At 54.0% G+C, this 25,626-nt stretch overlaps 8 protein-coding genes across 9 annotated transcripts; 5 read left to right on the top strand and 3 right to left on the bottom strand.

Annotated features, from left to right (window-relative positions):
• Positions 1–960: 960 nt before the first annotated feature.
• J3458_022163 (uncharacterized protein) lies at positions 961–1,278 on the top strand (the record flags this gene model as incomplete). Its single annotated transcript, XM_066122966.1, has 1 exon — positions 961–1,278. One exon carries the CDS (start codon positions 961–963, stop codon positions 1,276–1,278), a length of 318 nt encoding a protein of 105 aa, XP_065972188.1.
• Positions 1,279–11,338: 10,060 nt separating this feature from the next.
• Positions 11,339–12,343, top strand: J3458_022162 (uncharacterized protein). The gene is made up of 2 exons (XM_066122965.1): positions 11,339–11,946; positions 12,015–12,343. Exons 1-2 carry the CDS (start codon positions 11,444–11,446, stop codon positions 12,217–12,219), a joined length of 708 nt encoding a protein of 235 aa, XP_065972187.1. The 5' UTR covers positions 11,339–11,443; the 3' UTR covers positions 12,220–12,343.
• On the bottom strand, positions 12,344–13,682 carry J3458_022161 (uncharacterized protein). Its single transcript, XM_007811063.2, has 2 exons — positions 13,324–13,682; positions 12,344–13,227 (listed from the first exon to the last, which is right to left on the bottom strand). The coding sequence occupies exons 1-2, from the start codon at positions 13,603–13,605 to the stop codon at positions 12,403–12,405; spliced, it is 1,107 nt and encodes a 368-aa protein (XP_007809254.2). The 5' UTR covers positions 13,606–13,682; the 3' UTR covers positions 12,344–12,402.
• A 307-nt stretch (positions 13,683–13,989) lies between these two features.
• J3458_022160 (uncharacterized protein) lies at positions 13,990–17,701 on the top strand. 2 transcript variants are annotated; one of them, XM_007811064.2, is made up of 4 exons: positions 13,990–14,883; positions 14,942–15,276; positions 15,338–17,286; positions 17,347–17,701. In XM_007811064.2, the coding sequence occupies exons 1-4, from the start codon at positions 14,387–14,389 to the stop codon at positions 17,509–17,511; spliced, it is 2,946 nt and encodes a 981-aa protein (XP_007809255.1). In that variant the 5' UTR covers positions 13,990–14,386; the 3' UTR covers positions 17,512–17,701. The 2 variants fall into 2 exon arrangements, with proteins under 2 accessions (XP_007809255.1, XP_065972186.1); XM_066122964.1 differs by having other exon boundaries at positions 14,008–15,276.
• A 154-nt stretch (positions 17,702–17,855) lies between these two features.
• J3458_022159 (uncharacterized protein) lies at positions 17,856–18,774 on the bottom strand (the record flags this gene model as incomplete). Its single annotated transcript, XM_007811065.1, has 2 exons — positions 17,856–18,364; positions 18,420–18,774. The coding sequence occupies 2 exons, from the start codon at positions 18,772–18,774 to the stop codon at positions 17,856–17,858; spliced, it is 864 nt and encodes a 287-aa protein (XP_007809256.1).
• A 299-nt stretch (positions 18,775–19,073) lies between these two features.
• On the top strand, positions 19,074–20,225 carry J3458_022158 (uncharacterized protein; the record flags this gene model as incomplete). Its single annotated transcript, XM_007811066.2, has 1 exon — positions 19,074–20,225. One exon carries the CDS (start codon positions 19,074–19,076, stop codon positions 20,223–20,225), a length of 1,152 nt encoding a protein of 383 aa, XP_007809257.2.
• A 667-nt stretch (positions 20,226–20,892) lies between these two features.
• Positions 20,893–24,695, top strand: J3458_022157 (uncharacterized protein). Its single transcript, XM_007811067.2, has 2 exons — positions 20,893–21,677; positions 21,788–24,695. The coding sequence occupies exons 1-2, from the start codon at positions 21,270–21,272 to the stop codon at positions 23,009–23,011; spliced, it is 1,632 nt and encodes a 543-aa protein (XP_007809258.2). The 5' UTR covers positions 20,893–21,269; the 3' UTR covers positions 23,012–24,695.
• On the bottom strand, positions 23,555–24,673 carry J3458_022156 (uncharacterized protein; the record flags this gene model as incomplete). Its single annotated transcript, XM_007811068.2, has 1 exon — positions 23,555–24,673. The coding sequence occupies exon 1, from the start codon at positions 24,410–24,412 to the stop codon at positions 23,555–23,557; it is 858 nt and encodes a 285-aa protein (XP_007809259.1). The 5' UTR covers positions 24,413–24,673.
• Positions 24,696–25,626: the final 931 nt, after the last annotated feature.

Genomic DNA, 25,626 nt, shown 5'->3' with positions numbered 1-25,626 from the left:
GTTGTTGGGCCGCTTGTCCAAAATATGTATCCAGCCAGGCAGGGCATGGGGACGACCATGGGACACGCAACCACAACCACCCTGCCGACATGCAATAGTTCAACTTGACATCCGTCTACTCCGTAGCCCAGGAAAAACAGTTCTGGCTCTCTACTCGTGAGCACAGCAACCCCGCTATCCAAACGAAACACCAACAATTCTGACCTGTCGACTAACACGGCTGCTCCGGTCCTCGCATGAATCGCCTCCATGCCCGGAAGCAAACCACCAAAAACACCTCGTCCCCAGTCACTTGTCACTTTCCATGCCGTCTCGTAGACACGACAGCACCTCAGCTGGCCCCGACAACTTGCCTCTGAGCAAAGAAGACGAAAAACCAAAAAGAAAAGAAGAAAAAAAAAGCACCCACACCTCCCTTGCCCTCCTCTCCATCAATCCCAAACAGAAACCGCAGACCCGACTCTCTGGCTTCCCAACCAGCCAACCGGGTCGCACCCAAAGAAGCCCATCCTCTCCCATTGTTCCCCCGTGCAAAAATATACCGTGCAGCTTTTTCTCCTACTTGCTTTTCAAGGAGAGCGAAAGAGGGGGGTGTCTCATCGCCCTCCCGCAGCGAGAGGCTCCAACCGGCCCGTGACCACACCCTCCTGCAATGCGCCACGCATCAGACACTGCTTTTTTTGCTTTTCACGCCGCTTTCCCCAAATCTGCAAGCACCGTCCACCCGATCGTTTCTTTTGGGCTCACTGTACGTCCTTTTTCCCCGGACGGGGTTGTTGCAAATCGCCAAAAAGCCGTTCGTTCCTTGGACACACGCCCCGTCCCGTCTGTAATTCATCACACACGCCTACTGTTGGTTTTCGCCTTTTTTTTTTTTTTTTTTTTTTTTTGCTTTGCGTGGCAAAAACAAAAAAATCCCCCACAAGTGACATACATGGACATTCCTTGGAATGAGGCGAAATGAAACGCGGGGAAAAGGGCAAGGGGAGAAAAAAAAAAGAGAGAGATCCCAAGACCCGGCCTCACTTGTTGTCTCTTTTCTCGCAAACGGTTCAGACGGCCCCAGCCAGCCACTGGGTTTCCCAACAACTTGGTACCGCTGAATGTCTCGGCCGAAAAAAAGGGGGGAGCAGACATGAAGACAGACAGAGAGGCATGGGGGGTGTTTATCTGCTTTCTTTTTTGTTTTGCTGTGGGCGTGCGATCGGACCAGTCTTACCCGCCATCTCTCTGGACCCTTGGTGGTTGAGACCTGCATTCGACAACGGTCCTGGCTGAACCTGTCCCAGTCGTTTGGGCGAGACCTCCCAGCATATGCGCCATGCTTTACTCAATCAAGTAGGTACAATGAAATACATGTTTCAGAACCCAGAAGCGCGAGCTTCGTCAATTTCTTCTATTCTAATAGACCAGAAAGGGCACGGTGGGCGAAAACAGCTCTCATCTAGTCCGCGTCCCGTTGTGCTGTACATTTCTAAATGATACAAGCTGTCTCTTGTCGCAAAAAGTACTATACAGGTGTTGTGTGAAGAAAAAAAGAAAAGAAAAAAGGGGGGGTATCATCCATCCGTATGTCCCCAGTCCTGCCGAGAGCCGTTCATAGATGGCCCTCTTCAGACTCGCCGTTGGTGTGTGCTGGTGGTCTTGTACAAGGTAATGGTACATGGTAACGACATGTGAGCGGCCCATTTGTGGACGCTTTGTTCGACCCGATTTGCTATCGCCGTGAGGTGTCGCAAACCAGAAGATAAAATAGGAAGGAGGATTGAAACAAATTAAGAAAAGAAAGGCCGAAACACGCAGAAAAATGAATCTGTACACAGCCGGCAGAAGGAGAATCCCCAAGGAAAAAAAAAAAAAAAGGAAAGCAGAGCAGAGTCCCCAAAGTCTATAACGATGATTGTCCCCAAACCGTGTTCCCAACCTGCTAGTGGCCCAATATGAGCCTTTGACCTCGTCCCGTAGCACCTAGCCGAGGGTGGTGGTTCTTGTCCCGCCATATCTCTCGCTGTACCATCAAAAAAGGTCGCCATCCAAGACATGTCAAGACATGTTCAGATCTTCATTCCAATGGAGTGGATACCCCCTGGAAGACGCGGTGGTTGTCTCAAAACCTGGCAAACTGGAGATATGACGAGAAAAGATACTCGCTCTCGCCAAAAGCAAAAACGGGGGGGGGGGGGGGGGGGGATTGAAAAACAGAGGCAAAATCAAATCCCAGTAGTATCCCAGTCTATAGTTTTGAACGCCGTGTACCGAGCCGTATCTCGGAATCAAAAACTCGAAAAGTGATTTTTCCCCATGCATGTGCTAAACATGTTGCCGCAAAATAAAACAAGGTTCCGTGCAAAGCTTTTGGTGTTCTCGCTGCTGATAAGCAAGATGTGGCTCCGAGCCGTGTTGTGTACAAGTCGACTGACAAAAAAAGAAAATCCCCAAGATTAAAGTAGATGTGCGCAAGTATGGTACCAAAGGCTAGACGAATTAGAAGCCTCGGAGGTGAAGAATAAACATGACCATATCGTGAAAAACGAGTCCACAACCCAGAGTCAGTGGGCCAGATGCTTGTATCAAACCGTTGAATTGAATATTCATCAACAGCCGGATACCAGGATTTATCGAGGTTGGGGTCTTGGTGGTGGCTTAGGCACACCAGTCGTATCATAGGCACCGCGGCCCATGTTGCAAACGATGGATGCTTGTCGTGCCATTGTGCTGTTTGTGATGGATGGTACAGGTCGTAGTATACACTGTACTATATTGGTTAGACACTGTTTTCAAATGTGTATGCTAGTGCGGGATGTGCAAGAGACTCGAGCTTCGGCTCTATATACCCGTCAGCGACTAAGTGGCTCGTCCACTTAGTCGCTGACGGGTACATGGAATTGGAATTATGAACAGGGAGGGCTCAAGGGGAGTAAGACATCGGTCGACTCTCAAAAGCAAGCGACTCAAACAAGCGAACGTGTTGACAAATGCCAGTTCGAAAACAAGCGACAATGACTCACAATAATGAGGAAGCGTAATTGGTGCAACCAAAAGTCGGCGTGTCCAATCAACAGGAGCACAATAGATTATTGGTCGAGATATTCGGAGGCGATGTGAAAGGAGAGAAAGCCTGAGAGAGTGTGATGCCGAATGGCCGGCCAGACAGCAAGTGTTGCCGCTAGTATTGGACTATCTGGGCACAGTAGCTGATAAAATGCTGGTGTGGATGGAACGAGGCGAGATGGATCGGCACCGGCGCGTTGGAACGAGGCTACACAGGGCGAATCGCTGTTGCAAAGACGGAAAGACTGGACGAGCACAAAGTGTTGCTCGGGTTGGGAATCGCGTGTCCAAGTGCAACGCGGTGCGAGGGCAGAAAGGACCCTGCAGATGATGCAACTATAGTGTAGCTGCAGTCTGTTCGACGAATCCAGACGTGGGTATAAACCCCAACAGATGGCTTTGGTGATGGGCCTCGGTGTTGCTCAGTTGCTGATTATATCTGGGTTTGCTTCTGCTCCTGCTCTTGCTCCTGCACTTTGTAAAAGGGGGCCAGGGGCGATTATGTTGGTTGGCGAAGGAGTCGCGCGATCGAGACGTCAGTCAGGCACGGACGGGTACCTAGTGCTGGTCGCGAACAATTGGCTCCAAGCAATCTTGGAGCTCTGGGACGGATGGCGGAGGGCGGATGGCAGATTGTGGCGCCTCAAATTGTCTAAGTGAGAACAAAGCCAGTGGGTCAAGTTCTCAAAAATAACAAGAGAGCTGAAGCTCGGGCTTGGGCAAAAGGAGGTCGATTATAGCAGGGCAGACACAGATCCAAGTATCGCAGGCGGGTAAACAAGGCAATGCCAAAAACCAAGCTCAAGGCAAATCAAACAAACGAAGCCAAATTGGCCGGTGATGGGGAGGAAGTCAAAGGGAGAGTTGATTAGAGGAATCGGAAAGGGATGAAGAGGGAGCAAGGCGCTTTTGTACAATTACTGACTGGTCAAAGGCCATTCGTACCTAGTACAAAGGGGACAGGCTAGTAATACGGAGTAATGACTGTCGAGTCGTCACCTTGAACTTGGACTGGGGAAAGCCAAAGAGTCAGTTAGGCAGGGCACAGAGGCAAGGGAAGCGGAAGGGGGGCGTGTGGTTACGTGCCTGGTGTATGAGATGCTCGACAGCGCTTGAGAGCCAGACACTGACAACACTCCTTTGCGGTTTGAGACCTGGGACTCGAGACTTTTGACTTGCGACTTGCGACTTGCGACTTGCGACCCAACGCTTTGCTTCTTGTCCGTGCTCATGAAAGGGTGTGGAAACCGTTGCGGCAAGGCAATGCCCCATACCTTGCACCACCAAGAGCAACGTCCTGGCCAAAAAGAAAGAATGAGTAAAATTTTGCCAATTGCCCAGGGACCTGGGAAATTTCGGCCCGGGATCTTGGGGAATGAATGACGGCGCAAAAGGAGGGCCTATGTATTACACAGCTGCTAGCCACTCTTGCATCCATGTCGCGGTCGCCCAACGGAGGAGTGCTGGTCCATGTAGTTGGTATTCGCTGAACTGACTGTCAGAAGTCCCAAGGCACGCTCTGTCGTCAATCCCCTAAGCGTACCTACCCAAGTAATGGGCAGCCGTCCGCCAACGTGCCGGTACCTATGGACTATGTACGTAGGCATCTCCGGAGTGCTCAGTCGAAAACACAGCGCCCCGTGCTGACTCCTGTCACGGTGGCGGCATTGATGATCCTGCCAGAAACGTCGTCGGACTGTGTTGGGTCACCACGTTCGAGTACAACACGTACAGACATACGTCGTCTTGTGTACGGAGCACTCCGTACCTGGCACCTAGATAAAAGCACAAGGCGGCTACCATTCACCATTAACGAGATCCACCGATAGGTCCAGGGCTCAGCTTGCCCGTGTCTGCTGTCCGGGCAGAGGCATCCAAGGTCTTGACCACAAACTGGGATGCAACAGCCTGCCACGACGCCCTTCCATCCCTTGGGCTTGGGCTTGGCTCCGTTTGGACGGGGCGTGTCCTCAGCTAGCCTCTGGGACCCCCAAACAGGGGCTGCTAGCCTCGCCATTGCTTGTACGGACTGGAGTGCCAGACCTTTTTCTTCGGGTTCCTGACAGGGATCCACCTCCCCCGGAGCCTTGAACCGGTCCTCGAGCAGGGGTCGAGCGTAAGAGGTCGCGTTACGGAGTGCGTCTGGTCCTTCTCTCAATGGCAATGCGCCAGCCTGGGCGCTTGGCTTCAAGGTCGGGTTGTGGCGGAAATCCGTTTGCCTCAGTGGCTGACCCGACTAGCTGGGAAACTGGAAAAAGAAACGTAGTACTTCCGTATCGGTCCACTGGCTGCCGTGCCGCAAACGGAGAAATACTGTCCTTGCCGTGATTGCAGGTGCGTGCACTCGCCTCACTTGCACAGGCTTTGGCTCGAATCATTTGCTGCACAGAACCAAAGTTTGATATGGGAAGCCCTTCACTGCGCTTGGACGTTGCCAACCTAAGCGGCTAGTAGTCGGTTTGACTGGCGGCTGCAGGCCCGTGATGGTGTCAAATCAGCTACCGCTCACGTACGCGGTACATCCCGCTGTGCCGTCCAAGTTTCCCGGCTACTACTTTTGGGGTGGCCCGGCAAATTGCATCGACTCGCGGCCGGAGCATCAACATTTGATCAATTAGTTGAAAACTGCGTCTCTGCGAGAACCTGCGGCATTCCATGGTCCAGTTCCAAGGCAAGGTCATGTGCTTTGTGTTTCGATCTTGATAGTGGTGTTGCGTCGGTAGATGTCTGCAGGTTGATGCCAGAGCAGTCTAGAGTCATCCCCAAAACACCATGAATCGGCCCTTACCAAATCGGACACTGCTGAATCCTGAGCAACTGTTAGCAAGATGTACATGCTGTCTGCGAAAACCTACAGGATTCGCCAGCAAACTACGGTTCTCACGCTTGGGGGCTATCATGGCCAGAGCTCGCCAAAGTGGGCATTCAATTCGCACAAAGACAGCCAAGAAGCGTTGGAAGCAAACAGACACATGGCACGCATCCCTGTCAGTCGTCCCGACAGCTCGGATTATTGACCCAAATATATGCAGCGCCAACAATAAGCGGGCCGAATCCCTGCATTGGCTTGAGGGATGGCTACAGTCTTGTTGGCTGCATGACGGCCCCCCATTGTCCTTTTTCTTATGCTTTGTCCTGCTAACCGGGTCAGTGCCCGAGTACCAAGAGCAGGCAGCACAGCAACAAGACAATACACCTTGCGTCTGATTTCGCCTGCCTTCGTAGGTAGATTCGGTAAAAATAGCAATGCCATAGACTAGTGTCCCCTTGGACATTTTATCATGGCCTTGTCATCAACATGATCCATAACACCTGCCTCACTCACCTCATATAAACATGGGTTTATGTTTATAATGTGGTCCTCTCCTTTTTTTCCTTTGAAGGAAAAAATTTTCTCACGAGGCGGGTAAACATTTGTTATGAACCATGTAGCTGTACTTCAGCACACTGATCCCCATCTTCCTTGGCGCAGAAGTTGAATCGGCCCAAATGGCAGCTCGCCAAACAGTCGAGCTTTGCGTCGGCGGTTGCGCGGTGGCCACGAGTAAAGCACGGAGCAGGTTGACACAGGCCAGATATGTATTTTCGTCGCATCTTGGTCCGAGTTTCAATGTTGGGGCCCAGTCCCCCCGTGTATGCTATCCATTCTGAATCAGATACTGTGCCCATTAAAGCAAGGCAGATGAAGGAATCTTTGTGCATGCTGTTTAGCGGCGAGGGAAGCTCACAGTTTTCGTCTCTTTGATCCGGTGCATGAAGACGGAGCATTTCCAAAGCCAAGAATTCCTCAAGCAAACATCCACAAAGATGGCTCCAGGAATGAGGGAACAAAATGACATTGGCCCCATCAACCTTTAGCATCAATCTGATATGAGATGAAGCGGAACCAAGATGCACGGAGCCCCATGCTTGGCCTTTGCAGCCTACAAGGCCGGCCAGCCTTGTCATGGCATTTCGATTTTCAAGATGTGAGTTCCAGGATGCGAAGCCATTCGTGATATTCCAATGTTAGATTGGCTTCACCAGCCGAGAAGGTCTGCTTGGTCGCACCTACCTCAAGTGTTGCGATTCAGCACTTTGAGCCTCAGGCAGGTTTTCTCACTATAGCCTGGCTCAGGCTGAGCATGGTCAGCACCAGCCTCATAGCTTCAGCATACATCATGATAGTACGTACGACTTTGCCTACAGCATCCAATTACGTCGGGTCATCACTCCCAGCAAGTGCATAGATGGAAGTTCCACACCCAGTCCTACAGCAATTGCCGCTGCCAACTTCGCCATGACTTGACAAGGTCCACCTTTATGCTCTGGACGCTTCCTCTGGGTCTTTATGCAAGATTTATATATAAACTTTTACGAGGCAGCATGAGGCTCCCCGTAGCGCCCGGCCAGCTTGTTTCTGAGATTGCCAATTCAACATCATGATATCGGGGCTGTTGATCTCGACATGCGTATGCACCCTCCACCCTCACTATTTTGGACACTTCAAATGCCACGGCTATTTGGGATCAAACGCTGATCAAACAGTGACAGAAAGCGTCTCTGGCCCCTTTACTTCAGGTATATCACTGATCTCGGGGCTTTCACGCCCAGGCTCACCTGTCACGACTTGGTCCCGCCCTCCGGATTACGTCTATTCGGCTGATCCGACTCGGTGCCATGGCCAAAATTGGGGTCACAACGGATCCTAGTGCTGGTCGAACTAGGAAGTCTTCCAGAATGTGAGGGTCAAGGAAACAGCAACTAAAAATTTCAAGGCCAGGCAGCCTCGTGGGCCACGGAATCAGCCTGCACACATAATTACAACGTTGTACGGAGTACAGCATGCGAGTCCAGTATTGCCTGTGAGTTGGCCGGGTACCCGCACTTTGGTGATCCGTATTGCCTGGAGTACCACGGAGTAGTTACATGCTTGGCCCTTGTGGACACGACCCCTGTCCAGCAATTTAGGATGCCAACCTTGGCGAACCACCGATTCACGCTTCGGCCAAGCAAATGTCTCCGAGGACGTTGGCTTATGCGACCAGGCCAAAAAGAAGACAGCTCTGCGAAAATTCTTTAACGAGGCAGTTCCAGTGGGATGTACAGAGTACTCCGGCGACATTCATGCAACTGCATAGCATCTCGCGAATCCCTTCATTCTTGATGGGCATGCAATCTACTGTGCCTCGTGCGCCGTACACAATTTGGAATCGCCATCATATGCACCCCAGCCCATCCCGTATGCTAAAATACACGTGCCGATGGCACGCCGTCACAGGGCCATCTCACCACCATTATCCTGCCCGGAGGCTAAATTGGATGTTGTTCCGCTGTTCCTGCATTAGCTTGTTTTGGCGGGCTATGCCCAGTCAATACCCAGCATGAAACAATGGCAATTTGGCATTCGGCTAAGTTCCCAGTCAGTCATTATGGCTTTTTACAAAAACCTCACGTCATAATGCCTGCCAACTGACTGGGGTGTCAGATTGGGCAAAACGTCTGCATCGGCTCGCCCACTTATAGCAAGCTTCTCTGCATTGTGCGAGGACCAGATGCATCAAGAAAAGATTATATGTTTGCACAGTTTCAGGGGAGACAAACATTTCCACTCCCACGGCCATCACATCAATTCAGAGTTGTTTGTCGGTGGCCCCGAGCCGGCGTATGTTGTCACATTGATTTTCGCAGATAATATGCATCCTAGGACCCTATACATCTGTGAAGTTTTGTCTGACCTTGAATAAGGCCTCGGCTTGTGGCCGTGTTCTCTCTCTCTCTCTCTCTCTTTCTTTTTGAGGGTCCACCCTACCTTGTCAGAGGGAAACGGCCTCTTTCTAAGCAGTACGGAGTACTTGTCCAAACATCAGCTAGCAAATTCAGTCTGGTTGAAGGCTAATTCATGTCCCTTGTTTACTAGGATGGTTATTACTACCACCTTGCCATGCAATCCAATGCTTTGCGCTCCGCCGCCTCACACGATTTTGCAGACTTGCACAAGTTGTGGCAACCCAGATGTTCTTCAACGCAGCCCCATAGACCGTTTGCAAGCCCCAGCCGGTATCACGGCAAGCTAGGATCACAACAGCCCCAGAAATGGAGCTGGTCGAAGCAGGTTGGCAGGGCAGGACACGACTGATTCGTGATCCTTGGTTCTTCTTTGGCCGATGGTTGTGGAACACATACCCAGTCGCCTCAACGGCGGAAGCAGCCCCCTGTTGTCCCGGTATTCACGATCTTGCAAAGTCCAGCACCTGTGGGCCGATTGCAAGTGGCAGTCTCAGTTGGCTCGTTTAGCAGCAATCTACGCATCTCATTCTTACTACATGCTTGCATCGTACAGAGATGCATACGGCATATCGATGAATGACTACAGCTGACTCTGCTTCAATAATGCGCTGCCTCCAAGGTCGCGGTCCCGCAACCCGCATCCGAGTAGAAAAAAGCTTTAGGGGTACGGAGTAAAGGGGCGGGATAGGTCCTCGATGTCGTATTCAGACCTTTACTAGTGCCAGAATGCTGTCCTCAACCGTCGATTCAGACTGATTCACATGTATTACGGCCCTTTCCTTGACTGCCATAATAATGGCGAGGCGCACATTAATACTGGATCATCCACCAAGCATTCGGTACAGAGATGCAGGGCTAGCTGATCCGTGGACAGGGTGCTGTTGCAGGCAAGGCGCATAAGGGCAGCGCCAGCCTTGTTCCGAGCTGCCTTCTAGAATCATTCCGAGCCACGACGTTTCCCGCGAAGCCGTGGAGCGTACAGTGGGAGGCCACGCCGTTGCGCTGCTTAGTACGGAGTAGCATCGTTGCGAAAATGTGTCAGTCAAGAGTCAAGTTGCGCGTCCATGCGCATAGCAGACACCTCTTGATTCTCGTCGTGTCAACGCCTTGACGCGGCAACGCTCGGCCACATCCCAGGCACGCTCTCTCCAGTAACCATGTGTATCAAGACTCACGCCACAGACAGACTTGGCTGGACGAAACTGGCCAAGACCAAAAATTTGCCACATAGTACAGAGTGTCGTCAATCATCATTCTGCGCTGTCTGGGGTTGCCAGACGGCCGACGTCTTAGTCCCATTCCTAACAAGGATCAGTAGTGTCAATTCCTTGACCTGGCAGGCAACCAGGCAGTCTGGCAGGGTACCGGGGAAGGCTTCCGCTTCGGTCTGCCCATTGTTATTAATTTTAAAAAAAAAATTCAATCAACAAGTCCTAGCGAAAGGGTCTTTGGCAGTGGACCTTGGGACTTCCGCTGCTTGGCCGTTCAGGGGCACGAATTGGGCCAGTGGTCTTCTGGAACACCCCCCAGTGGAAGGATACGGCATCGATCAACTTTAGATGAAGTGGATGTCGTCTCCAGGCGCAAGGCCTTCTGGAAATCACTGACACTTTCCACATCGAATCAAGTTGAAACCACGTTGCGTCGTGGGAATGAAGTATGGAAGTAGTACGGGGTATTTGGCAGCGAAATTTTACACGTTGTCAGGTCCCTTCCCTTACCACGGACAGCTAAAGGCTGGTGATGCTCAAGGTCTTGGTTGGTCGTGTGTCTGCATTTGGCTAAAGTTGCGACTATAATAAGCAAGGTACAAATGCTGCAACTTGAACAGCTGAGCTGTCATAACACTCGTGTTGAGTGGGATATTCCGCCCCCAATGTGCGCAATCAAGAATTTTTTCGTCACGGCTCATCGTGTTCAATGCACTTTGTTGCGAAGTGGCCAGCAATAGTTACCATGTTTGCATCATCGTTGGAGTGTATTGACGCATTTCAGGGTACAGGGTAGCTTGGGTGCGAGTACTTGTCAGACTACTAGGTACCTAGGTAGTTATACAGCCAGTGCTGCCATGTAGGAGGAGAAAAGATTATATTGCAATAGTAGGTACCTAGATAGTTTTACGCTTCTGTTCCTTGCTGTATTGGGGCTGACACTGGTCGACGTTGGACTCTTATTAGTGTTCCGGTTAAAAAGCCTCGTAATGGCTGATTCGAGATAAACATGAAAACGCCTGCCCTTTCAAACACGGCCATATTTGCTAGACCAGAACTGACACTGCAAGCCACAATTGCTCTCCCGGGCAATACAAAGAAGACCAAAAAAAGTCTGGTACACCATGAAGTGGCCGACTTTCGCGCAATGCAAGAGCTCGCGGTTCTGTTAGCAAAGTACATCCATCAGCACCAATCCCAAACGTAGCAAAAGGTATACTGTTAACCAGCCGAACCTCTGTCCCGGCGCCCCATCTAGCCCCGCCATCCGTGACGCAGCTTCCTGCGGCTTGGCCTCGTCGCAGCCCCAAAGCTGCTCCATCTACAAACGTTGAAGCATACATCGCCAACGTCAGGCTTTTTGGCCCGCCTCGTCTTCACCCTGCCGCCCCAAAAATTACGCCAAACAAACCATGTCCATCATCCAGCAGCACACGAGCGCCACGCTCAGCGACGCATGGCGAACCATCAACATCGACGCATACAATGAGGACTCGAGCGTCAACTTTGACACCTCGACATTACACCCGCCGCAGCCGGAGATCAGCGAGGCCGAAGTCCGCCAACTATCCGGTCAGGTCAGACAGTTGCTGAGGGGTGGCGACGCCGAGGGCGCACTGAGGGGTTGCTTGGAGACGCCTGTCTACAACGGCACCGAGGGGGCAAAGGTGCGTCGGGGAGGACCCTGTTCCGTCCGCCAGCGTGGGAGGCTGTCGTTTTGTTTTTTTACCTCTTCTTTTCTTTTCGAGAAGGGGCATTCGCTAACGTGTGGGGGGTGCGGAATGAAGGATGCACATCTTCAGACCATCATTGAGGTTCTGCAGTCGATCAAGGCGAGTGACATGAGCCCTCTGCTCAAGGGCATCTACGAATCACCAGGCGGCAGCGAGTGCCTCGACGTTCTTATGAAATACATGTATGGAATCCTGCCACGCTCCTAGATCATATATATCGGGAATGAGACGTGACTGACGGGCCCGGTAGTTACAAGGGAATGGCCATGGGCCAGCCCAAATCAGCGTCGAGAGTTACCCCCCAATCCACCGGCGGCTTTGGCTCTCGCCCCGGTGTTTCGAACGAGCCTGCGGCCGCGGCGATGAGCGTTTTGCTTAGCTGGCACGAGAAGCTTGTTGAGGTTGCGGGGCTGGGATGCATCGGCCGAACCATGACGGATTGGAGGAGGGTGTGAAAAATGTTGGGGCCGGCATGTTTGTAGAAGGCTGGAAAAAAGGCGACAACGACTCTGATGACACTGGTACAAAACGGAATAATAGAGACTACTCCCTCCTACAACACGAGCAAAGCACAGGATTTGGCGTCTTGGCTGGCGTGGTATCGGTACATGCCTTTGGGCTATGGTACATGACGTGTTTTACTGCTTCTTCTCCAGGATATCCTTCAAGTTGACTTCACCACTGCCCCTGGCCAGCGGCTGGGGCTGGTTTTCACCCTCCTTCCAACCTATCATGTAAATGATTCTAAACGTGGCCGGTACGGAACCGTCTGGGTTTCCGTGCAGCTCTCTATAGATGGCTTCATTCGCCAGGAGAACGTCTCTCCGGATGGGGCCCATTTCCCTGCCCAGGATGGCGTTGTTCTCCCCCATGGCCTGGAGGTCTCGCATCAGCGCAAAGGTATCCGGGTAGTCCACAATGATGTCGTCCACATCGACTGTCAGCATTTTGAAACCAGCCTTTTGCAGCAAACCGCCGACGTCCCGCACGTCCGCCAGTGGTGATATGTGGGGAGACAGGCCGCCCCTCCGCTCCAGATCGGCCAGCTGTAGCGATGTGCGGAGCTCAAAGAGCGTATCCCCGCCGAGCATGGCGCCGATGAAGGGGGAGTCCGGTTTCAAGATGCTGTTGATCTGGGACAAGACGCCGGGGAGGTCGTTGATCCAGTGCAAGCTGAGCGAGCTCATGACCAGGTCGAAGGAATCTGGTCCGAAGGGGATGCTCTCTTCGTCTTCAAGGACTTGCCGAGTAATGTTGAGCTTCCTGTTGAAGTCGTGGTCTGAGTCGCGGTACAGGAGAGTTTCGGAGGAGTCGGCGGCGATCAATTCGGATATGCGCCTCGATAGAGGCGGTGATGTGGGCGTGGATGGGTCGGGGTCGGGGTTCTCGCGGACGAGCGCTCTGGCTAGGTTACATGAGTTGGCGCCCAGGTCTAGGACTTTGGGAAAGTGTCGGTTGATGTCCTATTTGAAGACGAAAAGGGAGGACGGGCCGCCTGTTAGCAATTGTGCGAGTTTGAGCGCGAAAGCGTGTTGAAGGCAGGCCGCGGTAAATCGTACAAGTAGTCGCTCAGAGACCCGGACGGCCACCTCATCCTTCAGGTAGTCTGCTTGCCGGCTTTCCTGGGGCCTGGAAGCTGCGCGCTCCTTTTGAAGCCTTTTCGTCCGTCGGTTAAAGACTTGGAATCGCGGGGCGCCCGTGGAATGGACGGCGTATGTTCGTCGGCTGGTGGCTTGGGGAGAAAGGCCGGACAAGGGCGACAGTCTATGCAGGACGTTGCCCAGCGGGCGTGGTCGCGTGCATGCTGACATTACATTCGGAGGGGTCCGCAGGCAATGCATGCGGTGGGAGACGGCGGGCGGGATGTGATGCTATTCAAGCCATGGATGTCATTCGCTTTAATGTTGACACTCGATATTTTGAAGGTTGGAGGTTACCGTCCATGCTGACCAATGAAGTGCGGGCTGGGTGGCGCTTTGGGCACGTCGGCTTCAAACTGGTTGGCATTTAACGATGCGTTGCCCCCGTAATCAATTTCCAGGACGCTTGAGTGTCATCTGGTGGCGATGACAGGCGCCAATGGGCAGCACTGTCCCCTGTTGGCCGCCCAAGGGGCCTCCGCACTCCAAGGACCCTGGTCTGCTGAAGAACGAGACTGGTCAGTTACCCGACCAGACATCAACCTGACGACGGAGGGTACGGAGCACCGAGTAGACCCCTCCCTCTTCAAGATTGTCAGAGCTCCCGAGCTCAGCAACTCGCCATCCGTCCGCACACGTGGGAGCTTCAGTCTGCCGTATGCCTGTGGCGGAGATATCCAGAACTCAAGTATAGGTTGGCCGACGGCGCAGCTCTGGAAGGCAGCATTTGGGAGAGGCAAGCTTTGAACCTCGACCCCTTGCCGCGTATCCCGCCCATCGTCAATCGCTGAGCGGCAAACGAACGAGCGACGCCGAACCATCCGTTGCCGTTGGCGCCAGGCATTTGGCTATGCCATCGGACCTGCACCTAATTGACATATAATCCCTATTCTCGCCGAAATTACCGCGCCGACAAAACTTCCTCGCCGCGGCATCCTAGGCAAAGGAGACGTGAGTCAGGGGCTGCCCGACAAGTCCAACCATGTCGGCTCCAGGAAGCGGCTTTCTCGGCCGCTCAAGCAGCAGCAATGCCAACATGCGAGGTTTGGTGCAGTTCATCGCCGACTTGAGAAACGCCCGAGCTCGTGAGCTAGAAGAGAAGCGAATCAACAAGGAGCTGGCCAACATTCGACAAAAGTTCAAGGATGGCAACCTCAGCGGCTACCACAAGAAGAAATATGTCTGCAAGCTGCTGTACATTTACATTCTGGGCTGGAACGTTGACTTTGGCCACCTCGAGGCAGTCAATCTCATCTCGGCACAAAAGTTTTCAGAGAAGCAGATTGGCTACCTTGCCATGACGCTCTTCCTCCACGAGAAGCACGAGCTGCTACATCTTGTCGTCAATAGCATTCGGAAGGATTTGTTGGATCACAACGAGCTTTTCAACTGCTTGGCTCTGCACGCCATTGCCAATGTCGGAGGCCGGGAGATGGGCGAGGCGCTTAGCTCCGAGGTTCACCGACTGCTAATCTCACCGTGAGCCTTCATCAGCTGGCTGGCCCATCAGCACCTTCACATGCTAACATGGCTGCAGAACTTCAAAGTCGTTTGTCAAGAAGAAGGCCGCTCTGACTTTGCTGCGGCTCTACCGCAAGTATCCCGACATCGTCTCTCCCCAGTGGGCCGAGCGCATCATTCATCTCATGGATGATGTCGATCTGGGAGTCGCCCTGTCTGTCACGTCGCTCGTCATGGCTCTTGCGCAAGACAATCTCGACGGATACAAGGGTGCTTATGCAAAGGCAGCCGCGCGACTCAAGCGCATCATTATTGATGGCGAATACACCATAGACTACCTCTACTACAAAGTTCCATGTCCTTGGCTACAGATCAAGCTTTTGAGACTTCTCCAGTACTTTCCACCCTCTGGTATGTTCTGCTCTCGTGTCCACTGTGCATGGTCTACGTGCTGATATGTGCAACAACGCAGAGGACACTCATGTCCGAGACATGATTCGAGAGTCTTTGCAGCGAATCCTGAACCTAGCAATGGAAGCCAACAAGAATGTTCAGCAGAACAACGCCCAGAATGCAGTCTTGTTTGAAGCCATCAATCTGATTATCCACCTTGATACCGAGCATGCGCTCATGAAGCAGATTTCTTCTCGACTGGGCCGATTCATTCAGAGCAGGGAGACAAATGTGCGGTATCTCGGTCTGGAGGCCATGACACATCTGGCCGCCCGAACAGAAACCCTCATACCCATCAAGCAGCACCAAGACATTATCCTCGGATCCCTCAAAGACAGAGACATCAGTGTTCGCAGAAAGGGGTTGGATCTGCTTTACAGCATGTGCGACGCCACCAACGCCAGGATCATTGTTGGCGAATTGCTGCACTTTCTTCAGAACGCAGACTTTGCCATTCGAGAGGAAATGGTTCTTAAGATTGCCATTCTCACGGAGAAGTATGCCACCGATGTCCAGTGGTACGTCGATATCTCGTTGCGCCTGATCGCCATGGCTGGTGATCATGTTAGTGACGAGGTGTGGCAACGAGTAATTCAGATTGTCACCAACAATGAAGAGCTTCAGGTTTATGCGGCACAAACCGCTTTGCAGTACGTTAAATCAGACCACTGCCACGAGACATTGGTCAAGATTGGAGCGTATATCCTAGGCGAATTCGGCCACTTGGTCGCCGATCAACCTCGCTGCAGCCCGATTGAGCAGTTCATGGCTCTCCAGGGGAAGCTGTCTGGTTGTTCTCCTAGCACTCGGGCCATGATCTTGTCATGCTTCATCAAATTCGTCAACCTGTTCCCTGAAATCAAACCGCAGTTGCTCCACACATTCGAGGTGTACAGTCACACGTTGGACTCGGAGATGCAGCAAAGAGCGTGCGAATATCTCACTCTGGCGAACATGCCCACCGACGATCTGCTGAGAACAGTTTGTGATGAGATGCCGCCTTTTCCCGAACGGGAGTCTGCACTTCTTTCCCGACTCCACCAGAAGCACGCAAACACCAGTGACCGCCGTACGTGGGTCGTTGGAGGCAAGGATGCCAATTCTGATGGCACCGAGCTCGGTATGGCGAAGCCGGGAGGCCTTAAAAGGACCTTTAGCTCCGCTGCTGCAATCAACGGTGGAAGAGCCAATGGGAGTGCCAACGGTGCCAACGATCTTGCGGGCCTGGATATGAACGCCCCATCGCCGTCGGAGCCCAAGATGCTCAAGGCTCCCAACCTGGCGAGCGCTGCTCACTTGTCCCCGGGCTGGGAAAAGGGCTTCGACAGACTCATGCTCCGGTCGGATGGTATCTTGTACGAAGATGGCCAGCTTCAAATCGGTGTCCGGTCCGAATACCGCGGACAGATTGCTTGCATTATTGCGTACTTTTCCAACAAGTCGCCGTCGCCCATGACTTCCTTCACAACTACTTTGGATCTTGACGAGAGCGAGAAGAGCAACTTGGCTTGGGATGTCAGAGAGCTTCCCGACAGTACCATTGCCCCCGGAGGACAAACGAAACAAGTCACCCTGTTTGAGTCCAAGAAGGTCTTCGAGAAGAGCCCGACGGTGCGAATCAGTTATCTTGCGGGCGCTTTGCAAGCGGTGACATTGAAGCTGCCCCTCGCCGCTCACAAGTTCATGGACCCTGCGGATCTTTCCGCCGAAGACTTCTTCAAGCGCTGGAAGCAGATTGGGGCGGGATCTCGCGAGGCACAGTCGATTTTCGGGCTCACAGGCGGCAAGAGCAACACGAGAGAAATCACGGAGAAGTTTGTTGTCGACACCGTCGAGGGCTTCCGATGGCGTGTGCTGGACATGGTTGATCCCAACCCAAAGAACATTGTTGGCGCTAGCGTGTTGCACACCTCGGAGGGAGGAAAATTTGGCTGTCTCTTGCGTCTGGAGCCCAACTATTCTAGCCAGGTAGGGAGCCCTTGCTGGCCAACCCGCATACTGATTGCTCTGACTGACAAACATTTGCAGACGATCCGACTTACAATCCGCGCCACGGACGACTCGGTACCGGCAGTCATGTTGAAACTCATGCAGGAGAGACTGGCTCAGGGGGTCTCGACTGTCCCCGAGTACCGTGAACCGCCGACGCGTCAGGAAATTTCAGAAGCGTTTGGAAACACCATGGTCACGTAGACGGGTGCCAAGTTTATCATATTCTGTCCAAAACATGTGCTTGCGGTTTTGGCAAGTGCAGAGTGGCTTTGGAACGGGAAGCAGTTTGGAGTTGTGGAGAAAGCTTGACTTTTGGAATGTGCATGGGAAGGTTGTGAAAAGCATAGTCCGGACGCAGAAAGTATTTCGTTTTATGTGGACCAATACCAGGATTTCGATTTCAATGAAATTTGTCTTTTTTTTTTTTTTTTTTTTTTTTTTTTTTTTCACTTTGACGTCCATGATTCCAGTTGGCTGCCGCGGCCCTCACTGATACAAATCAAGGTGCTGAAACATGTTCTCCCTGTACAGCACCAATGGTACAGCTACTCCTTAATTCTTGCATCAGCCTTTGCGGGCCTCGTGCCGAAAATCGTACTGCCAACCCTCACCTCGCCGCTCCCCAAAACGACGGCCCCCTCAAAGTCCTCGCTCATGCCCATGCTCAGCTCCAACCTCCCATGGTCCAGCGCCAGCTCCCTGGCCACCAAATCCCTCTGCTCCTTGAGCGCGATGAAGTCCTCGTTTTCATTCTCCGCAGTCGTAGCTTTGCTCCGCGCGATGGCGCCAATGGTCATGAGCCCCAGGAGATGCAGGTTCGGGCAATTGCCAATGATTTCGCGACACAGCGCCACGGTTTCTTTGCCCGGGGCGCAGCCAGACTTGGCTTCCTCCCCGGACGTATTGACTTGCACGTGGACAGAAAGCTTTGGGAGCGACGGATCCGAGGCGAGGAGGGCGCCGCGCGCGGTGTTGAGGAGGTTTGCCTTCTTGAGGGTGTCTACGGATGAGACGCAGAACAGGTTGGGGATCTTGGCGAGTGTCTTGCAGTGGCCTGGGAGGTGTCAACGGGCCGCTGTGGACCGGCCAAGTGAGAAAGAGGTGAGTACCTGATTGTAAGCCGCCGATGAAGTGCCACTGTACGGTCTTGGGGAGGAGCTGTGCCTTTTGAGTGAGCTCCTGGGTGTAGTTTTCGCCAAAGTGACGGTGGGAGGCGGGTGCCTGGTGGAGGGCGAGGATGTCATTGACGGGTTTGAGCTTGGACACGGCGACGAGCCTGACCTGTGGTGTGTTAGCTGACGGTGTTGTGCCGTTGGCAGTAGACGATGTGTGCTGCGGAGGTCCACGTCTACTTGCATCACGACCATTTGCGAGGGCACCGATGCGCTCCTTGACCGACGACAGCTGCGAGATGAGAGCTTGGGCTCTCATGGGGTCGACGCGCATTTCCTCGGCTTCGCTCATTTCCCCAGTTTTTTTCTATTCATCTGGCCTGGATGATTCTGCGGCAAGGCCAGGTGAAGCGAGGGTTCAGAAACGACGTCGAGTTATGTGATGAGTTTGGCTGGCGTTGGAGTGAGTCGGGTCATCATCGGCTGGTCCACTTTCGCCATGTAGAACCACAACTCGTCACGTCTTGGTGCGCATCAACGCCCTTCAGATAACTACATGCCCGGCAAAAGCAGACCAATGAGTGTATGAATTTTTGTTTTGTCGAACAAGGAGCACCAGCATCTGTTGGCCGAGAACCCACCACAGCCGTAATGGCGGAGCAGAAACATGCCCGCAGACGGACAAGCAGCAATGCGGCCACACTCACCATCAGAAATGGCGGGCATGCGCAGGAGCAGCAGTCCAAGCCAGTCACGCGGCCCAAGTCGGCACATACCGCGGACGAGCTTCTCCACGATTTCTTAGATGCCTCATTTGATCCCGCCGCCTACCTGAATGCTACTTTGCCGCCTCTCGCCAGCAGGCAGGTGTCGTCCCAGCCGGCCAGTGCTGTGCCGCTCGCAGAGCTCTCCGCCCAGGCACAGACCTTGCTGTCGCAGCTGAATGCGCAGACTACACGGCTGTCTAACACGCTGACACAGCTGACGGACGACATTTTGAGGAGCGGCAGCCGGCTGGCGTACGAGGTGGAGTTGCTGAGGGGCGAGACGCTGGGCTTGTCGGAAATGTTGCACGAGACGCTCAAGGAGGACATTGAGGTTTTCATTCCGGGGGGTCTGCAGAAGCCGAATCACGAAACCAGGAGGGAGGCCCCCAAGGATGAAGTCGAGGACAGGGACGACGGCGTTGAGGCATCGCCGCCAGCTGATGCCGCTGATGCCGCTGCTGCCACCAGTGCCGACGACTCACCTGACCCAGAATACATCAAGCAGCTGCAAACACTCACGCTGGTCCGCTCGCGCCTCGAGTCCGTCATCCAGACCTTTGGCGACGCCATGGACTTTACGTTCCCGCCGTCAGAAGTGTCCGTCAGCTCGGGGTTCCTGTCCGTCTCCGCGCCGGAACCCGGCTCCGAGCAGCAGAGCTCCGAAGAAAAGGGCCAGCAAGTGCTGCAGAAGCTGCGCGACGAGATTGCGGGCTCTCTACAGCAGAGCGACGATCCCATCCAGGGCATTGAAAAGGCCGCCGCCAGGATCGAAGAGCTCAAGGAGCTGAGTGTCGTGTGGAAGGGCACGGCGGAGGAAAAGGGCCGCAACAAGTTTATCGAGAGCCTGGCCAAGATGGTCGAGGATAGGCACAGGGACTTGGTGAGGGAGATGGATCAGGCGGCGAGGAGGGAGGGCCGCGCCACGGGCTCTCAGGGGAAGAAGCCCGGTGGCCAGGAGGGTGCTGGCGAGGAGGCCAAGGTTCCCGGCGGGTTTGGACTTATTAGTCAGTTGCAGAAATTGAGGAGCGGGCTGTAGATGATGGGCTGTGACTGAATGGACTTGTGGGCTGGTATATATGGTATATGTATCTGGAGCCATGACTCTACCATGCACGTGAATAACGGTGTCGCCGTTGGATGTGTGTGTTGCTGGGACGGAGGTAAGTTGATGATGTGGAAACCTTCTAGTAACTGGTGTAGAGAGAGGAAATATCCCTCTAGACTTGTGATATGGAGACGTATATGACATCTGTCCATGGAAACTACTTGATCGACGTTGGCTGCGTCTTGGTGAATTGCCAATTGCGGCTACATGCAAATTTGCAAGGCAGAAACGCACGGGCGCTTTTCAAGAAGAGCAGTCCTCTGATGAAACTGCCAGGCTCGTGAGTACTACTCGAGCAAACCTTTCTCCATCAAGACATGAAACACGCGGGTGAATCGACCTCGCGGCGGCTCGAGTGAACCTACAGTGCATGCGTCGCCCATCGATATTGTCTCGCACTGTACATTGGAACACCCCATGTCCCTTTGGAGTGGTTCAAGCCCTTGCCAGCCAATCACATAGCTCCCGCTCCTAAACCTTAAGCGCAGTCGGCAGGCGGTGAGCGGGTCCGCGACTAACACGACTTTGGGTTCGACCTAGCCAGGCCGCCTTGACGGGGCAGAACGAAGGCGAGACCAGACTTGACTGACGATTGTTCGGCTGACCTGAATGCTACGCTGCTACACTCGGCCACTCATCTTTGTCGTCAAGTCGTCGTCGTTCTCGCTCCGACCTCACTGACAGGTGGTGCTTCTGTGCTGCTTGCCATCCGCATTCTATCTCTCTCTCTTTCAATCGTTGCAGGCGCATTTTGCAGCACTGTTGATTTTGCTTTCTCGTTTGGCCGCTCGTTGTGGAATAGAGACTCACACCCAGAAGAAGTTGTGCTCTGAGCGCAGACGGGCAGAGTCTTTGCAACACCGCAATCGCACCACACTGCTCTACATTTCCTCTTGGTGTGCCCCTTTTCTCCATCCTGCATCACTGGCAACTGGACTCTGTTTCGGACCGGCGGCCACCTTGCCAGCTCTGAAGATGGCCGCAAGTGACAACACCGTCCCCTCCGCCCTTGGCGGCAAAGCCGAGCGACGCTCTCCGCCTCCAGCGTCACAATCGAAGCGCGACAGAAAGAGACAGGCTCTCATGGAGCGCCTTTCCAGCATGACGGACAAGTTTCAGCGCGAACAGGACATGACGTACCGCGACCAGCTGCAGAAGATCCAGTACGAGATTGGCCTCGTGCAGCGATTCGATCCATACGACCCAAACGCTTTGGAGGTTGCCGCGGAGCTGCAAAGAGAACACAGACAGACCCAGGGACCTCCGGTTCATGCCGAGTCTGCCCGTAGTCTCATGGACATGGCTGGAATCAAGTTTCCCAACTTTATTGACGAAATTGAGGATTTGATTGAGATTCGTGATTTTCAACTGACACAGTCAAAGGTGAGCTAGACGAGACAAGAGAACCCCCTCCCTCCCCACCTTGAGAAAATTAGACGACACGAAGAAAAGTTCGTCTGTGAATGCAACTGACATTGACCTTGTTTATTTAGAATGAATATGAACGAAAAGTACAAGAGTACAAGAATACCCACGCCTACAAGGTCGAGACGGCCCGCCGCGAGCACATGGCCTTGACCACCACTTTGCGCGACCGACTCATCAACACCCTGACACAAAAGAAGAACCGACTGAATAGGGAAAAGGAAGTACTGGAGATTAACGATTCCAATGCCTTGCTCCTGAACCCGAATCACTTTTCTCTCACAAACCCTGGTAGCCCCGGCGGAACTCACGGCAAGCGCGCCACCAGACTTCGCAAAGATGCCGACGACCTTCAAATGTTTTCGGATAAGAAGCGAAAGCGAAACCTCGGAGAGGACGACGGATCGCCCGGCCCCATGCGTCGCGGCCTGGATCCCAACAGCACGACTCCCCTGTGGCAGTCGGAAAAGGCACGTGCTGTCGCGAAGCAAAACGGCCCTATTTATAGCATCGACAAGCTCTTCACCGATAAAGAATTGTCCCTGCATTACAACAGCGCTGCTTTGGCTGCGCATCAATACATCCTGCGCAACCGTGTCAACGGCAACGCCTCGTCCCCCGACGACAGTGACTCGGGCAACGGAGACGACAACGACGCCGACTCTGTTCCGTCGGCGCCCATGATGGAGCGCCAGGTGTCGCACGCCACCCGCAGCACCAGAGGCGGCACAAACACAAACTTCTTGGACGACAAGATTCTCGGCGTCGAGGGCATTGCCAACTTTGAAGTCCCGGCCAACTTGGACCTGATGCATGCCCAAGAACCCCCCAAGATGCCCCCTCACGTGCCCCAGCAATACCTAAAACCGTACCCCAGATCTGCCGACCAGAACTTCCCCGTGCCGCTTTCACAGGACGACATCGTGTCGGACCTGTCTGTCATGGGCTTCCTCAAACAGTACGACCACGCTCACAAGCCCGGCGCACACCTCGACGCCCCGACTGGGCTGCGCAAAATCCTCGAAGCCGTCTCCATCCCGTACCAGCAGGGCCGTTTCGTAGCCATCACCAGCGCCGCGCGGGAAGACCCCGAAAACTTTCGCGACTCTCTTGGCATCCCCACCAGCGGCCTGCGAGACCAACCGAGCCCCGGCCACGGCGGCTCCAACCAGTCTGTAGCGGGATGCTCTGCGTCGGCCGTCCCCATGAGCAGACAGAGCAGCCTCGGCGGCGTGGCCATGAGCCGACAGGGAACAACAGGCAGCGGGCGAGGCAGAGGTCGCCGCGGCTAAGTGCGTTGCTTTTGGACCGATCAGCATGGAGCGGATTTGTATTTTTGCCATCCAGCGACGGCGTCTCTGTCCTTGCTACTTTTGTTGTTGTTGTTCGTTTTGGGTTGTCATGGGAGGTCAGTTAGAAAGATATACATGCGCTGGTTTGGTTTGCCATGAAGCACTTGCTTTGTGCCGGCAGAAGGGGAGGGTTACATTGATTATTCTGGCTTTGGACAACAAGGGTCTACTTGTTACTTCTACCTGCCCCCTTGTTCTGTTCTGTTCTTTTATGTCATGGTTTCCTAGATTGACTTGATTCACGATTCTGGTTGGGCCGCGCATTGCCATTGATGTTACTTGGCTGGCAGGCATATAGATGTTTACCTGGGCGTTGAAATTGATCCATGTTGGGCCACACACCAAAAAATACATGTAACGACTTGATGCTGAAAAATTGCTCCCAAAAAAAAAAAAAAAAAAAAAAAAAAAAAAAAAAAAAAACTCCCAGCTCGAGAAGATGCCAAGGACCAAAATAATAAAAGCAAAAGAAACCTGCCCACGTCACGGCCCAAACACCAAGGCCCTCACCTCGATGCTCTCCCTGCCCTCGGCACCCGGGCGCGTCCTCGGATCGACAAAGGCCGTGTGCGGCACGCGGCCGCCGATGCGGCTCCCCGGCTTCAGCGACTCGCTGTCGAAGCACTCGAGCAGCAGCCTCTCGCTGCCCGTCATGCCGCTGAGGTAGTACCACGCCTGGCGCGGGTTGTACCTGACGGCGGCGGTCTCGCCGGTGTAGCCGTCCGGGTAGCGGTGCTCGATGGGCACGACGTCGGCGTCGTCGAGGGTCGCGGTGCTGGCAAACGCGAGCGGGAACGACTCGACGGGCCCGGCGTTGAGCGGCCGCCACACGTTGACGATGCGGTACCGGCCGGCGAGCAGCGCGCCGGCCTCGCCGGGGAAGTACCGCCGCACGCGCTTTTCCACCGACGCCGCCGTCTGGTCGATGTGCACGCGCGTCACGGGCGTCCGCGGCGCCCCCGGGTCGGCGCGCCGGATGGTGTGGTCGAAGAGGTGGACGCTGCGGGAGCCGGGGATGGCCTCGAGCAGCAGCCGCTCCACCTCGGGGTAGTAGTTGGCGCGGATGGAGGCGTCGTCGGCAAACGAGGCTTCCGACGACGGCGCCACGTCCGAGATGACTTGGAAGGCGTCGCGGTCGAGGGTGAAGGCGGACTCGCGGCCGCGCACGTCGTGGATGGGCGTGTCCTGCGTGTCGTCGCCGTAGTTGCGCTGGGGCTGCCCGGCCGGCGGGTCGTCGACGTAGTTGAATGGGCGCGCGGCCTTGTCGGCCGGCGGTGCGTAGAAGTTGAGCGCGGCCGTGACGTCGCCGCGGGGCACTGGGTCCGAGGAGGGGATGGCCATGGTTGGGGCTGACTTTGGACAGGACAGGACGGCTTGCAGCGAATTTGGAGTGTTTTTATTTTCAATCTATGGTGTACGGGTTATGTGATGGGGGCAATGATGCAAGATGCGCACTGAATGACGGGTTGTTGGCGTATGCTGGCGGCTGCGTCTGGTGGTTGACGCCGTGGTGGTGAGGTCCATCACGAGCCGCTTTCATACATGTACATGTTCTCGCCGGGTTGGGAAATCTCGGCCATAGCCCGGCATTAGATTTCAAATCAAGCAGTGAATCAATCGTCGGGGCAAAAAACCAGACGGCTCTACCCGCCTGCAGGGCGCACAGAATCGTGGGCACGTCATGGCGGCTGGACCATTTGTAAGATGTGATTACTAAATTGCCTGTTTGGGCGGCCGCGGCACACGCTTGGACCATTTGAGTGGGATGGCGTGCTCGGGACTCGCAATGTCAAGGTGCCAGCGAAGTCCCTTGCGGGGATAATGTCCAATGAGAATTAAGTGTTGAGCAAGTACATGTATACTCACGTACTTATTGTGACGATTAAAGTACTATTTATCATCCCTGGCACATTCCCAAATACAGGTAAAAATACTCGACAGGGGTAGTCTGGTTCTGGAGTAGATACAAAGGCGGCACCCAACACAGTCAAAGGGCTTGCTTTGGCATCGGGCCCAGCACTCCCGTGGCGAGGATGCGTGAATGCAATGATTGGCTAATCGGCCGCGCCGGCAAGCAATAGGGGAGTCTTAACAGAAGATGCCTGTGCTTGGAGGCTAGAATCTATATACCCATACTCCGTACTATATCAACCTATACCAAACTGCAACTACCACTGGAAAGCTGGTACTACAGCAAACGTTGTGCAAAACCTTGTTCGCACCGCACCTCGCCGTGTCAAACGCATATATCCGGTAAACTCGCATCACGTGGTAGGTCATGCCGCCCGGTCCAAGCCCAGGCGATTGAAAACGAAACAGCAGCCCACTCTTTCTGCCAGATGTCTGCTCCGCATCATATCCGCATATATCCGGGAGAGGGGGGAAGCCAGGTGTTGGAGCGGGGTCGTCAGCTCGTGTCGATTGCAGGCCCTGCACTGTCCTCTTGTACCGCGGACGCACCAAGCCGCCCAGTGCCTGCCCCGCCAACCCCCCTATTTAGCCCAATTTCTGCCAGCCACATTGACCTAATTACAACCTCTGTTCTTCCACATGCG

Source organism: Metarhizium acridum (assembly GCF_019434415.1).
Source record: "Metarhizium acridum strain ARSEF 324 chromosome Unknown scaffold_587, whole genome shotgun sequence".
Lineage (NCBI taxonomy): Eukaryota > Fungi > Ascomycota > Sordariomycetes > Hypocreales > Clavicipitaceae > Metarhizium > Metarhizium acridum.
The sequence above is the reverse complement of the archived record's forward strand: the minus strand, read 5'-3'. Positions and strand labels throughout refer to the sequence as shown.

What these genes read in the sequence shown, in the direction of transcription:
- J3458_022161 (XM_007811063.2), bottom strand. Translation starts at nt 13,605, where the DNA reads ATGCATTGCCTGCGGACCCCTCCGAATGTAATGTCAGCATGCACGCGA. An exon ending in GGGTCTCTGAGCGACTACTT is followed by an intron (nt 13,228 to 13,323) that starts GTACGATTTACC and finishes GTCTTCAAATAG; the next exon opens with GACATCAACCGACACTTTCC.
- J3458_022160 (XM_007811064.2), top strand. Translation starts at nt 14,387, where the DNA reads ATGTCGGCTCCAGGAAGCGGCTTTCTCGGCCGCTCAAGCAGCAGCAAT. An exon ending in CACCGACTGCTAATCTCACC is followed by an intron (nt 14,884 to 14,941) that starts GTGAGCCTTCAT and finishes ACATGGCTGCAG; the next exon opens with AACTTCAAAGTCGTTTGTCA. An exon ending in CCAGTACTTTCCACCCTCTG is followed by an intron (nt 15,277 to 15,337) that starts GTATGTTCTGCT and finishes GCAACAACGCAG; the next exon opens with AGGACACTCATGTCCGAGAC.
- J3458_022162 (XM_066122965.1), top strand. Translation starts at nt 11,444, where the DNA reads ATGTCCATCATCCAGCAGCACACGAGCGCCACGCTCAGCGACGCATGG. An exon ending in GACGTTCTTATGAAATACAT is followed by an intron (nt 11,947 to 12,014) that starts GTATGGAATCCT and finishes CGGGCCCGGTAG; the next exon opens with TTACAAGGGAATGGCCATGG.
- J3458_022157 (XM_007811067.2), top strand. Translation starts at nt 21,270, where the DNA reads ATGGCCGCAAGTGACAACACCGTCCCCTCCGCCCTTGGCGGCAAAGCC. An exon ending in TTCAACTGACACAGTCAAAG is followed by an intron (nt 21,678 to 21,787) that starts GTGAGCTAGACG and finishes TTGTTTATTTAG; the next exon opens with AATGAATATGAACGAAAAGT.